This window comes from Herpailurus yagouaroundi, unplaced genomic scaffold (assembly GCF_014898765.1).
Source record: "Herpailurus yagouaroundi ecotype Mexico unplaced genomic scaffold, PumYag 28, whole genome shotgun sequence".
Classification (NCBI taxonomy): Eukaryota; Metazoa; Chordata; class Mammalia; order Carnivora; family Felidae; genus Herpailurus; species Herpailurus yagouaroundi.
The window spans coordinates 110,281,254-110,296,564 of NW_024412376.1; the positions used below are offsets into that span (position 1 = coordinate 110,281,254).

General features: G+C 38.9%; 1 protein-coding gene across 1 annotated transcript in view; it reads left to right on the plus strand.

Annotated features, from left to right (window-relative positions):
* GC (GC vitamin D binding protein) overlaps window positions 1–6,626 on the plus strand; it is a 31,480-nt gene extending 24,854 nt beyond the window's left edge. Inside the window, exons 11-13 of the mRNA XM_040481584.1 lie at window positions 480–612; window positions 4,146–4,200; window positions 6,452–6,626. Coding sequence (XP_040337518.1) covers window positions 480–612; window positions 4,146–4,175 — 163 coding nt within the window. The 3' untranslated portion in view covers window positions 4,176–4,200; window positions 6,452–6,626. The remainder of the gene's footprint in view (window positions 1–479; window positions 613–4,145; window positions 4,201–6,451) is intronic.
* Window positions 6,627–15,311: the final 8,685 nt, after the last annotated feature.

Consider the following 15,311-nt stretch of genomic DNA (forward strand, 5'->3'; position numbering starts at 1 on the left):
AAACAAGAACCCGTTTCTGACCTTCTTTGTGTTTTCCAACATAGCCAGTTGGAAAGGAGGCACGCTGAGGGGGAAGTTGTATAAAGTGAGTAAAGAGAAAAAAGATTAAGGTGGCATAAAGTCCTGACAGGGAAAGTCTTTTTAAGGAACTTGAAATATAGTACAGGAGAGAAGATAGAACGTCAGCAAGAATAGGAGAGGAAGTCTTCTATGTTGATATAATGGAGCAAATGAAGGGGGAAAGCCTGGAGTTCAAATCTAGCAGCAATTTGTAAATTTACTTTTAGGATCTGAGAAGAGCTGGAGATTTCATTTTCTAACCTCAAATTGAGTCGCTAAGAATCACTCCACAGACCCGTAATTTAAGAACAATTATTTCCATCTTTGTATTGTAAAAGACCAGAAGTGGGTTATCATTTTGTAGGAGAAAGGTTTATAAAATACAAGTATGGAAACCTTACATAAATATGGTTTTTCAGACTAGCAGAACGATTAAGAGCAAAATTGCCTGACGTCAGTGCCCTGGAACTCCAAGGGCTGATTGACAAGCGTTCAGACTTTGCCTCCAAGTGCTGTTCCATAAACTCACCTCCTCTCTACTGTGATTTAGAGGTAAGAAAATTTAACCCCCTCCTTATCACCCAACAGTATTTTAAGAACTTGTGTACTCAGATTTACTCATTCCTTTGTTATTGAAATGCCCGTATGTGGCAGACTTTTCCTGATACTTTCATTGTAAAGACAAAAGTTGTTTCCTGGTTATGCCAATTTAAAAGCAAATGAGGCAGTTAAACTTTTTTAACAAAAGGTTTGTGAATACAACAAAGTACAGTGCAGGGTTTTTCCCAACTGTAGGTGGTAACATATTAACAGCTTTTTAATGTTTATTTTTGAGAGGGGGAGGGGGGGCTGGTGATACAACAGCTGCATTAGGTTGCCTTATCCCAGGAAAATAAAGTTACCTTACCTAGGAGTTGTTATCAGCAGATTTTGCTCTGAGAGTCTCATTCAATTTTAAGAAATATTTTTCTTTTACATTCTGTCAAAAAATAGCAATTCTACAACCCTTTCCTAGTCCCTCTTATCTGCTTATCCAATTACACTTTCCTTTTTGACATCATCCAAGACAAACTGAACTGCACACAACACAGGCTTCCTTCAAGTCTCTTGCTTTTCATTTGACTTGCTTTTCCATTACTTTCTATAACATATTGCCATTTAAAACCTTTGTATTTTCAATTACAGTGATGAAAAGGCAGGTTTGTAACTATTTTCTTGCTTTATAACCAGTAAGTGTGGAGCAGTGCTGCTGAGCAACCAGTCTTTCAGTAATTGCTAGCAAAGAGGGAGATAAATGGAGTTGAGGCACTTACGCATATTTGATGGTCTGGAGCACTCAGATGAGACCTCTGCTATTTGTATGAGCCTTTTAGATGGTCTTTCCACACTCATCTCACAGCTGGGTAACCAAGCTGCCTCTACTTTCTGACTTCAGCTTACAACAGCATGTGCTTTGATTCTCAATGCTTGGTATGCATATTTGTCCTGTGACTCTGTAATATTTGGGGTATAATTAAATCCCCTTGTCGTATATTTGACAAATTTTTTCCTGAAAATTAATGCCTATCTACTACACTGACTCCAAAGTCATTTATATCCAGGGATCTGCCTCTATCTGCCATTCTAAATATACTTGGCACAGCCACTAGAAGAACGGCAAAGGGGCTTCTGAACCAGACTAAATTAACATTAGGAGTTGACCTATCCCTACCCCTCACCCTGATCTTGAAGTGACCAGCAAATAGCCACCAGTGTAATTTTCTTTTAGCTTCACCATGGTACCCTCAGAACTAGTTCTATTATATTATCTCATAGAAACTCATTAGCTGCAGAAACAGTTGTAAAATTAGACTCTAATTTTTTTCCTCTCCACCCATCATTCAGTCCAGGCACTACCATGGATTCTTCTGAGAACTCATTACTATGCTCCTCTAAGATCCCAACAGAGTGCTAGGGGCATTAAATATGGTTTCAGAAAGTTTCAGAAAGGCTCTGTTACATGCTGGAGTTGGTCATTACAATTTTGACAACAAAGACAACCGCAAGTGGCCAAGTGGGAGCGAGGCAAGGAGGAGACAGACTCTCTCCTCCCCCTTTCTTTCACGCATACTACAGGGGAGACTGGCATATCCACTACAGCTTATCCTAGCTCTTAGAAGTAGCTTTTATGATCCTCAACATCATAACTAGCATTTATTAAGCCATTATTAAATGTGAAGGATAATAGCCTTATGTGCATGTATTTATAAAATAATCTAAAACCTTTCTAAGTGAAAGGTACTATTTTTAATTTCCCTTTTACAGATGGGTCTAAGGAAATATGCAAAGATTACCAGAGGTTAGGAAAATCATGTTTATTCCTTTGCAGTCCATTACTCTCACTCCAGGCATGGTCATAGACTTCAGCCCCAACTTAGCTAATAATGATTAAAAAAATCAAAGTATAGATACCAAAAGACTTAATTATTGACTGAAATCCAAAATTATTTCTGAAGTTGGACAAAAATTGTGCTGGGTCAGCTTTGTCCATCTGAATGCCACCCATCCCACTACCTTGCTCTTCTTCCATTAGTTATACTTATTTTGCTTCAACAATCCTTTTTTACTGGCTTCATCCAATTTAAAGTTACTTCTCTCCTGACCTTAAATAAGACATTTTAGACACTACTCCCTCATTATTTTTCTTTTCTCCTCCCCTTACAGCCGAGATTTTTGAAATAGTATGTCCTCTTTCCGCACACCTGTTAATTCTTTAGTTCTTCACAGAACTTCTGATGGTACCATAACAATAACATTACACTGACCATCTCCTTCTTGCTAAATCTAACCAATGTTTTTCAGTCCTTTTCTTACCTGCTTTCTCTGCAAAAACACTTGACACCCACAACTATTCCTTCCTTCTTGAAACAATTTCTTTGGCGTCTGTATCATCATTTTCTACCTTTTGTCCTAGGAGTTTTCCCTTCTCATACTGTTTTATACTGTCCTCTTCTAGCCATCCTTTACCTCCTTTCCAGAGTTTTCTTCCTTGATCTTTATAGTACATTTTCCTTGAGCATTCTCATCCAAAGACATGCCTTTAATCTCCAAATCCCTACCTTCAGGCCAAGATCTCTTCCTTCAGCACTGAGCATTTTATCCAACTTTATGGGGCTCTCTTGTTCCAGAAGAAATTCAAATTCAACGTGCCCCAAATCTTCCCCTTAAAAACCTCCTCTTGTATTTCCTAAATTTATGAATATCACAATTCACCCACTGTCTAAGATAACAAATACTACTGTATTTCACCTGTTTTCCATATTCGTCCAAATTCCAAATCCTACTGATTCTATGATTCTAACAACTCAGTATCTTGGTCTCCCTATCTACTTCTAAGTTACTGGTACTTAAATTGAGGCAATCCTTTGCCTGGATTACAGCATCCCGATTGGTTGTATCCCCACCCCCCTTCCTTTTCTTACACCTAACCTCTTCTCTATACAGAGATCAGAATAATCTTTGTAAAATACCAAATAGTTAATACATTCCTATAATTGCTCTCCATTGCATCTAAAGTTTTGTTTTGTTTTTAAATAGTGTTTGGACCTTTGCCCCTTCAGTCAGATCTACCATTACTTCTTGTTCTTCCTCCTTTGACTCTCCTGAACTATTTGCAAGTTTTCAAGTACCTTAAGCTTGCTCTTACCTCAAGGATTTTGCACATTATGACTCATCCCCTATTGCCTAATCCTTCTACTTCATCCTGACTCAATTTTTCAAGTTTCAGGATACAATTTAAACCTCACCTCCTCTGGGAGTCCTTCCCTGACACTCAAGCTCTTCTGTTTTCTCTTTGTACTCTGTGCACACCCAATAATTAGATCTTATTAACTATTGACTTTTTTTCTAGTCTGTTTTTCCTGGGACACTGTAAATTTTAAGAGCAGGGACAGTATAGAACCAAACGTGAATGATGGCCAATAAATAAATATGAAACGACAATTTTGACAAGAATCTTTTCCCCAAGCAAGTTTCACATTTTTGTATACCATCTGCAACAGTGTACAAAATACTTTATGACTTAGAAGACATTTTTTTCATTGCAGATTGAGGCTGAAATGAAAAATACCCTATAGTCCTGATGCATGTGTATTGTCTTAGGTAAGTATAGTTTTTGAAGGCAGCAAAGAATGTACATTTACACAATGTATTTTAAAAATCAGCATTTGAATAGTCTCCTTTCTATTAGCTATTCAAACTGATTTTACAGATGAAAATATTAAGTATGTGAAAAAGTTAAAGAGCTTATACAAGCATACACAACCAACTTCTGACCTGTCTAGGACTAGAAACCAGGTCTCCAGCTTGATACGTACCTATTACAACCTCACATCTAAGGTAATGACAGCATAGAGATCATTTCAAGGATTTTGATGAATTAAAAGTTTAAATATTTAAAGACCGAGTTCATCAAGTCTTAAAGACCACAGGGCTCTTAGGAGGAGAAAGGCATTTTTCAAATTAAAGCATGTTTGAAATATTCTCACTCGCTTATTACCCATTAAAAAATACATGAAGAGGCTAAGAACAGAAGCTAGAACCCCATACTTTAAACTGAAGGTGACCTCAACTCTGCAAATTAACAAAATTATTCTCTCCAGATTTAATTATATTCATTTTAAAGAGATTACTTCTGAGATTTAAAGTGATGAAAACAATCATTTGGGTCTATCTCAGACCTTACTTGAACTGAGGCTTTTCACCACTGTAAGATTCTTATTTTGCTAATTTACTGACAACATTCCTAAGAATGATGTGGAAGCAAAAACCATTGACTAAGGAAATTAAATTCTTCTACCACATTCAGGCTTTCAATATAAACTATTTGCATCTGAAACAGTAAAAAAGAAAATTAACACTCAGAGGCAGTACAATGGAGGGGGTCACAGAAATTTGGGGAATTACCCAGTCTACATTAGAATCTCCACTCCAACTATCCATCTCTGTGAGCAAGTTATCTATACCCCCTAAAGCTCGGTTACCTTTTTTGTAAAAAGAAAATTACAACTGCTCCTCCCAGCATTGCTGTAACGATGAAGGTGAGGTGATGTGTACAAAATGCCAAGAAATGCTAATAGTATTTCTAATAGTATTTGCTAATAGCAAAGTTGCTACAGTTGCTTCTATTACAGATGTAAATCTAAACTAAAACAAGTTTCCCCCAGAGAGTCTTTTCAGATTTTAAATTGCTCTAGAATAGATCCATTTTCTTTTGATTTTTCTCTTACTAGAACACATCAGCTCTCCAATGACTGAAGTGGCACATAGTGTTTAGTAGGAAGCAGTTGCTACAACTGTTAAACCAACTGGCTAGCCCTGCCGGTCTTCTCAGTGAAAGCCTTCATCTCGTCAGAGATTTGGCCTTGTAGAAGCAGAAGCCTTTGTCTCAAAGTGTTCTCATCCTCAAGGGCACCTATGATTCAGGTCTTCCAGTCAACAGTGTGATGCTATTTAACTAAAACCATTGTAAACCTGAGTTGTCATCTGGACAGTTAGTGGTCCCCTTGATCACTTTCTTTCTTCAAGCCCCAAAATTGATGGATTGTGGCCACATTTGTAGGTCTCACTGGAGAATTATGGTCTCTTAATAAATCCCATAAATCTAGTTATCTTTTTTCCTTCAGCTTTGGAAATGGTGTTCCCCGAGTTGCCAACAGATAAAGGATTTGGTCCACATTGAAGATTCAAGTTGGGTAGAAAGCACTACCAGAATTACACTCAGCAGGTGCTTACATGAGAGAAACCTAAGAACTCAGCATAGCCAGGTGCTTACACTTTGAAAGAAACAACTGAGGAAAACACAGGTGTGTCTGTCTCATCCTCAGACATAACCTCACACAGGACAATGAAAGGTAGAATTTCTTGCACGGTGCAAATAGAACTATGGTATAACTGCTGTAGTATCTTGGGGGGCGGGAATCAAAATGGACACACATTTGGCTCATTACAATGTAGAAGGGGATTTGATAAGAACTTACACTAAGTGTTTTACTAAAATAAAAAACTATCATCTCAATCCCATGACTAAGAAGCCTCACGGTTACTGTGTTTTTTGCTATGGCAGAGAACATTCTCAGAGCACAAACCTACATACATCCTTAGTTCAAAGAAGAAAAGAAAAGCTATGATATACCTTGGCATAACAACAGTGATGGCCTTATGTACAGGTTTTGGGAATTTCTTACATTTTTATTCTGGACCCATCAGGTGGGTCACAGTGGATATATGGGTCATGCTAGACAGGTTTCTCTTAAAACATAAAAATAACCTGATCTTATAAACTTCTGCTGAGCAGTATTATGATTGTGCCCATTAGCTGTTTGTCTAACATTTATTTGCCTTGTTCTCATAGATCTAGTGCTGGAACCACCCTGGGAACAACATCTGATGGCCTTACCTAAGCAAAACCAGAGCTCCTGGGGAGACCAGTAGAATACTTCCTGCTTTTTATTAACTACAGTATCTTTATACAATGAGAAGTATGATAATTTGCTATAAAATAAAAACAATGCAGATCATAAATGTCACCAAGGATGTCACCACATTGATCTTCAGCACTGTCCCTGTGATTTTCACAAAAATGCTGAGATAGGCAGCCCCCACCTTACAAGCACCTGTTTTCTATCTATTTCTAGAAGATTCACAACGTTAAGTATCCACTTTCAAATTCCCAGTACACGAAGTTCCATTCCTTAATTGCTCCTCAGGCCTAATAGGTACCATTAAGGAAAAGTTAGCCAGGCTTCTATCATAAATAGCCTGGGATTACTCACTTCCTTAAGAACCATCACCACCACCTTCTGGAGAAAACCTTGCTCCCAGGTGCAGGTTGTATGGGATTAAGTAACATCTACCTTACAAAAAGAAAATCTCTGTGGCCTGAACAAGTTTTTGTTAAAGATGACTCCTCAGAGCAATTTATTGGGTCAAAATTCTAAAAACCTGATTTCAGCTTAATCCAATTTATCATGTGTACACTGTAGAGAATATTTCTATGTGCTTTCTTTGCTCAGGGAAAGTGAAGGTGTTCTAACTCAACATATTTAGTTTTGAAAAAAAAGATCATACCTTTCAAATAAATACCTCTCAAACCAATACAAGCCAAGGAAAATGTCTATATTTATAATTAATTACCTGAAGGACTTTACATTTATCTCATGGTAGATATAGAGTTCTATGGTAGAGATATAGATTTTATAGCAAATGTAACTGGAGTCACATTAACCAAAATCATCCCTGGTCACTCCTCAAGATTCTAAGTCCCAGCAGGGAGAATTTCATTAACTAAGTCAAGGTCAAATGCTCAAGACTTTAGCTGCCAGTATCTGGGAAGTAAAATGCCTGTCCCTTTGCAGTGTTGGTAGAAGGTTGAGTCCTACCTTACACAAATATTCCCTAATGTTAGGAAATTAACCTCAAATGAGTTCTTCAGATACAATGAAGAAAAAAAAAAAAGAGGCAACCAACTACATGCTACATACTTAGGCAGTATTTTAGATTTCTTAAAGTTCTTTATCATTTCTGAAAGTACCTTGCTGAAGTTTCAAAACCAATTCTGATATGTAAACATCACTGATAAAAATGAGAGAATGAAACTCCAAAAAGGCAAATGAATGGCCCAATGCAACAATAAAGAAGAGACTTCGTTTTCAAGGCCCAGTATGCCATGCAAGATTAGTGGGCATACTTGAAGAATGTGTTCCTTAACTAAACTACTTCTGGAAACAATCTAGGTTAGCGCCCTTGAAGAGTCACAATTTACTGTGTACAATTCAGTATTCCCTAAATTTAACCACAGACCCAGATGTCACCCAGACATCTTTTTTCTTTGGATGTCTTTGGATGTCACCCAGAATTATCTCTGTAAATTCAATCTTGGAAAATTCTACTCTGTTCTTATTTGAGAAATTACATTCACAAAATGTTCATTAATCACTACAAACAAGTCAATTTTGGTCAAGCATTTTTATGCCTGACCAAGCAGCACCGGGTGTTTTTTTTGCCATTAAGTATTCAATAAGTATTACATGATGGGCTGAAGTAGTGTTTTCAGGGCTCCTGTGGATAGATTTTCTAGCCAACTCCGAACACCTTTCATTATTTTTTTATATTAAGCATATCTGACCCAAATACACCATCATTCTAATACAAGAATTTTAATTTTAGACTTTATATGCATAATTATGCCTGTATTTGTTCCACTTTATGGGAAGCAGAGGTCTTTTGAGAAGATATTGCCAAAACTTACACTTACTTCCTAAGTGCTTCTCATCGTTAAAGACATGCTTTTGAATTTCCATCTACTGTCAACCATAGCTGAATTTACTTGTGTCTATTAAATAATCCTCAGTTTTTTATGCATTGCCTATCACCTTCTTCCAGAAACCAGATACTCACCATGATAAAACAAACAAAACTGTGTATTTCTAAAAATGGCATTTACACACTATATTGATAAGGGTTCTCCAAGAAAATAGAACTAAGAGGAGATAGAGAAATGAAGAGATTTTACAGAATTGGCTTACATAGTCATGGTGCCAGCAAGCCTGAAGTCCACAAGGCAGGCCAACAGTGTGGAAACCACAAAGGATTTGTTTCCGTGCTGCAGCTTTGAGGTAAAAGTCTCCTCTGGAAAGTCTCGGTTTTTCCTTTTAAAGCCTTTGACTGATTGGATGAGGCATTTGCATATCATCAAGAGTAATCTCCTTTACTTCATGTCAGCTGATGGTAGATGTCAATCACATCTGCAAAATACATTTACAGAAATGTCTAGACTAACATTTGACTAAACAAATGGCCCCCATAACCTAGCCAAACTGACACAAAAAAGGGTAGCCATCACACAAAACTTCTTTTATTTGCACTGTCCTTTATCAGGCTTACTGTCTTTCAAATTGTAGTACTAACCCCCTGTGCTTTTCTAGATGCCTAAGTCATTTCACAGGTGATTCTCAAACTGTCACCTGAGAACCATCACCTTAATTGGTCTACGCCATCAATACCTTTTCCTGGAAATCCTTCAACAAAAACAAAGCTCTTTTTTATGGAGATTTTAATTTAAAAACATAGCAAAGGGATTGTGTCTATGATGTCATTTAATTCAACAGCAATAAACTCTCATGAAACAAGAATTCGGTCAACTTGACAGTGTACCCAATTTCCAAATAGCTAAAAATAAACCTGAAGGCTTAGAAGCTTGTGATTTTATGACTCTGATCTTCCCACCACGAAAGCCTCACCTTCACCCAAATGAGAGACCAACAATTCCCAGAGACACAGATTTAACTAGTCTTTTTTTTTCTTTTCTTTTCGAATTTTTATTTAAATTCTAGTTAGTTAACACATAGGGTAATATTGGTTTCAGGAGTAGAATTCAGTGATTCATCAAAAAGACAAATACCATATGATTTCACTCATATGTGGAATTTAAGAAACAAAACAGATGAACCTAAGGAGGATTGGTGGCGGGAGAGAGCAAGGAAAATAAGCCACAGGACTCTTAAAGATAGAGAACAAACTGGGGATTGATGGAGGGAGGTGGGTGGGAGAGGGGCGAGGTGGGTGGGAGAGGGGCGAGGTGGGTGGGAGAGGGGCTAGATGGGTAATCAGTCTTGAGTGGAACCTGAAGTGCAAAAGCCTGCAAATCACTGCCTTGGAAGCTTGACATCCTCACCCACATTAGGAAAAGGGAGACATCTGAAATTAACCAGTTAAGGACCTTTTGGCTAAGGGTAAATTTATTTGTTCTTTAAGTTTATTTGAGAGAGAGAGAGAGAGAGAGAGAGAGAGAGCAGGGGAGCGGCAGAGAGAAAGGGAGAGAGAGAGAATCCCAGCCAGGTTCAGCACTGACTATAGAGCCCTACTCGGGGCTTGAACTCACTAACTGTGAAATCATGACCTGAGCCGAAATCAAGAGTCAGATGCTTAGCCAACTGAGCCACCCAGGTACCCGGGGCAAGGGTAAATTTCTAACATCATTTTCTCTCGGTCTGCCATTGCATTAGGAAAATGTCAAGTATACAACGCAGGGCGCCTTAGTGGCTCAGTCTGTTAAGCGGCTGACTTTAACTCAGGTCATGATCTCACGGTTCCTGGGCTTAGGCCCTGCATGGGGCTCAGTGCTGATAGTGGGGACACTGGACCCTGCTTCGGAATCTGTGTCTCCCTCTCTCTCTCTCTGCCCCTTCCCCTGCTCACTCTCTCCCTCTCTTTCTCAAAAGTAAATAAACATTTTTTTTTTAATTATTCAGTGAAATTTTTGTCTCCCATTAAAGAAACCCAGTCATGGGGAGGATTCTTGGTTTCTGCTCAGGTCATGATCTTACAGTTCGTGAGTTTGAGCCCTGCGTGGGGCTCTGCACTGACAGTTGGGATTCTCTCTCTATTCCCTCTCTTCCGGCCCCTCACGGTTTGTGCTGTCATGTGTTCTCTCTCTTTCTCAAAATAAATAAATAAACTTGAGAGAAAGAAAGAAAGAAAGAAAGAAAGAAAGAAAGAAACCTAGTCATAGATAATCAAGTCAAAAGATGCCCCTTTCCAGAAGCTATTCCATCCTTCTCCATTTCTTCCAGGATCTGAGCTTTTTTTTCCCTATTAGGCCAAGAAAAGTACCTAATTATTCCTTGCACTGCACCCACCACCACAAATCTCCCTGTTGTATAACTAATGCTTTTCAGCAAATTCTAGTTTGCAATTAACAATAGTACCTACTTACCCATCCACAGATGAGCGGTTTAGAAGTCCTGTATTGTTTCTACCCCAGTAAGAAAGTTTCCAACAATGAACTAGTGTCTCTTCCCACGCTTCAATATCAGAAATATGGATCTTTGTCACATTGTGTGTTGCACCATGAGAAGCCTCTGGAAGGCGTGCCTGTTTCAAATAAAAATCTTTGCCTCCACCTTGTGGTTGACAGGCCTAAAGACAGATGGCCGTGCAGAAATCTATTCTGAAATCAGATTTTCATAAAACGGACAGTACTAATCACCTGGAATATGCTTATTTTGTGCTACAGCTCTATTTAGAACAACATGAAAAGCCAAGTTAACAAGATACAGAAGTTTCAACTTTTATTCTCAGAGATTTTAACAACTGTGTCAATTTGGCAACTTTGTACGCAACACAACCAAATGATCAGTCTAATTTTTTCATTTAGTTCCTGAGAATGTTTAAAATTTTGAGAAAAAAAATTAAGCCATTTTTCTCTCTTTAAATATAGCATAAGTGATGGAGTAAGAATTAGGTAAGAACATGTAAAAAAAAAAAAAAACTAGTATGATACTTCACCTTTTACACACTGTATCGTTGTCTATAACTGACCTGTGTGCTTCGGGGCCAAAATATAACTCGAAAACAGAGTTTGGGATAAAGAGGAACAAGAGGTGTATTGCTTAGTGGGGCAAGGAGACTGAAGCAGGCTAAGGTCTTCAGAAACTGCAAGCCTACCCAGAGGAAGGGGCTTGACGATGCAGAGGGGTGGGTAGGGAAATACAGGACCTAGTCGGTTTCTACACGAATTGTGTGTGTGTGCCAGCCTCCTTAGTGGTTTTTCAGGTTGTGTGGTTCCTGAAACAAAAGACCAAAAGAGTAGGAGAGGTTTGGGGAAGACAGGAAAAAGGTTACTTTAAAATCAAGCTCCTCTGAAGAATAGTGCAGCCATCTTGATTTTTGTTCAACTTCATGCTTTTAAGCAGTTTTGATGTTACTTTTTTGGAAACTTTCCTTTATGATCTCATCTAATCTTCACATTTACCTGAGGCAGATAATCCAGATCCTAATACATCTAATTTACAGGTAACATGGGTTTGGTGAGATGAACACAAGCTAACAGCAAAGACTGATCTAGCAATACTGAACATGCACTAAGCACTTCCCGTAAGTCAGGTACAGCATGTACTACTTGGTAAGTGTGCCACTTACTATGGCTTAATCAAAAGCCACCCTGACAGAGCAGCTGAAGACAATTGCAATCATTAAAAGTTTGCTCACGTCTATCCGAGTTGACTGAGCTCAGGGTCTCTCGTGCAGTTGCAGTCAGGCAGCAGTGGGGCCCATCCTGAAGGTGGTTCCATTCACATAAGCTGGACTGGGCCCAAAAGGAACCAGAGGGGGGGCTCCAGGTAGTCTGGTCAGGTGGTCTTCTCAGGCAGCCTCAGGACAGCCAGACCTTTCTTAGGTGGCTACAGATTCCTGAGTTTCCTAAGACATAATGGTGGAAGCTGTCCTTTCTTTCTTTCTTTTTTTTTTTTTTAATGTTTTTATTTATTTTTGAGAGAGAGAGAGCTGGGGAGGGGCAGAGAGAGAGGGAGACACAGAATCTGAAGCAGGCTCCAGGCTCTGAGCTGTCAGCAGAGTCCCATGCGGGGCTCCAACTCGTGAACTGAGATCATGACCTGGACTGAAGTTGGACTGAGCCACCCAGGTGTCCCTGGAAACTGCCCTTTCTAATCAACCCTTCGATGTCAGGCAGCATCCTTCCCACTGCATTTTTTTTTTACTTATTTTTTTTTATTTATATTCATAACATACGGTATAGTCTTGGCTTCAGTACTACAACCCAGTGATTTATCACTTACATATAACACCCAGTGCTCATCCCAGCAAGTGTCCTCCTTAATGCCCATTACCCATTTAGCCCATCTCTCCACCCAACACCCCTCCAGCAACCCTCAGTCTGTTCCCTGTATTTAAGAGTCTCTTATGGTTTGCCTCCCTCTCTGTTTTTATCTTATTTTTCCTTCCTTTCCCCTGTGTTCATCTGTTGAGTTTCTCTTTCCACTGCATTCTATTTTAACAGGCAGTGCTTCAAGACAAGATGAGATAGACTGCATTTGTTGTTGAATGAAGTATCAAATAATTTGCAAACGTTTTAAAACCACCCTCCAGATAAAATTTGTAGATCAAACTATCTGTCATTGGCAATGGCTATGCAGAATATGACAAAGCACTCCTAAGGTTGGAGAAATCATGTAAATAGGAGTCTAAGCCAAATATAGATTTGCTGAGCAGAAAGAAAATCACCATTTTTTAAAAATTACTTTCTAGATCAGTAATCTGAGAAGTAGTGCATAGAATAAATTTAGATATTATAAAATTACTCAGATGAAAATAAGAAACTAATATAAACTCAGAATAAGGTCAAAACTACTACAAACTTACCATCGAAAAAAGTGAATTACAGTCTACAATGAGTTTTTCTCATCCAGTTTATCATATTTGGCTCATTGTCATTCATATGTTCCCAATTATGATGTCTAATATATTCAAGTCAAGCTGACAGATACACTCAGCTATTAATCTAACTTCTAATAGAATGTCTCTATGTAAAAAGCACAGAATTATATAGTGAAGCATCATCAGTTATTAACTCAAAAGACTGCAATAATGAAATCTGTGATTAATTTTGGTTCAAATAAAATCAATGTCACCAATTAGCAATTATATATAGTCGATTATATAATTTTTAATTAGCACAACTGTATTTCAAAATGGTTGCTCTAAGCACTTCCATGGCTATATCACGCAAACATTGAGTAAAATTTTCTGACATGTTAAAAATTTTAGAACCGCATCATTCTTGCCGTAAATTTAGACCAGATCATTGTTTGTGAAAATAGACCTCCCAGATCTTTCTTCTATTTCTTAGCTGTTCCTGGAAAACAGCCACGAAGGCAGGATGTACTGTGGTTTAATACATAACTAAAAAGAAGACACTTCCCTCAGGAGCACCTGTCTATGAAACTGGTCACTGCCTCCACTCCACTGCTTACATTTACGAGCCGTATGTAGAAAACATGAAAGGACTGGACTTCTACCTAGAAACTCAGGTTATCAGAGCACACCAGTGGCACGACCTAGACCCACCCATCCCTTGTGCTGCAAGTGCGATGAGGCCATCACTATTTATCATTCATCGACTTCACGAAGATTTGAGACACAACAGGAACCGGAAGTAACCAGTCGTTTAAACTCCACTGTCTCTCTGACTTGTGTACCTATGAGATTTGCACCTTTTCTGCTACTTTATGCAAAATACAGTACTGTTCACCCCTCCCAAGCAGAGATTGATTCATGACTCTGCCAGTCCAGAGCACAGTCCTTACAAAAGAGGAACAAAGATTGCATCTTGTCCTCTTCACCCTCCCCTCCTTAATAAAAGACTGTTTTTATCCCATTACATAAAATGCTAAGAACATCAGTGATGTGGACTTTTCAGGATTGAGCCCTTTTTTCTATGCACAGATAATTAAGGAAACACATTATTTGATTTCAATCCTAACCATAACACAACTTCAAAACAACTATATGATCCATCGTTAGTGAAGTCTCATTAAAAGCAGGCTTGTTGGGCACCTGGGTGGCTCAGTCAGTTAAGCCTCTGACTTTGGCTCAGGTCATGATCTCACAGTTTTTGAGTTCGAGCCCCCCGTGGGGCTCTGTGCTGACAGCTCAGAGCCTAGAGCCTGCTTCAGATTCTGTGTCTCCCTCTCTCTCTATCCCTCCCCTGCTCATGCTCTGCCTGTCTCCCTCTGTCTCTCGAAAATAATAAATAAAACATTAAAAAATTTTTTAAATAAAATAAAATAAAATAAAATAAAATAAAATAAAATAAAATAAATAAAAGAGGGCTTGCTTTCCCAAGTCACCATCCACACTTCCCAGCCTCTGTTTTAAGTCAGTCCATGCTCTTTTAGGAGCCAGGCTAAGAGCAAACTTGTGATTCACATCTACATTCTGCAGGTAGAACAGGAAGAAGAGCAGTTTGGGAGGAGATGTCTTTCTTCTCATAACCCATAGTTCATTTTACCCCCAAAACAGAAAGTTCTCCCCTACATCAGGTTAGGCGACAACTATACCTCTTCAGAACTGAAATGGAATGGATGATATTTCTTCAAAGCCTAAGCCTAAACAAAGTAACAGTACTTGACCACTACCTCCCTTAGACCTAGGCACACAGAACTCCAGCTCTGGGCACCACACTTTAGGGTACCTTGTTCTTGCCTTTGCCTGGCCAGGACTCTCCCATGGCATCATGGAGCCAGACATCCACGGAGCCAAAGGAATATGCCAACCCTAGAATCTACTCTTCCTCCTTCCACACCTCATTCTAGTACCCAGGATGCCAGAAATCCATTCCATTGCAGCACCTGCACAGCCCTCCTCACAAGAAAGACCTGCACAGCCCTCCTCACTAGAAAGACCTGCACAGCCCT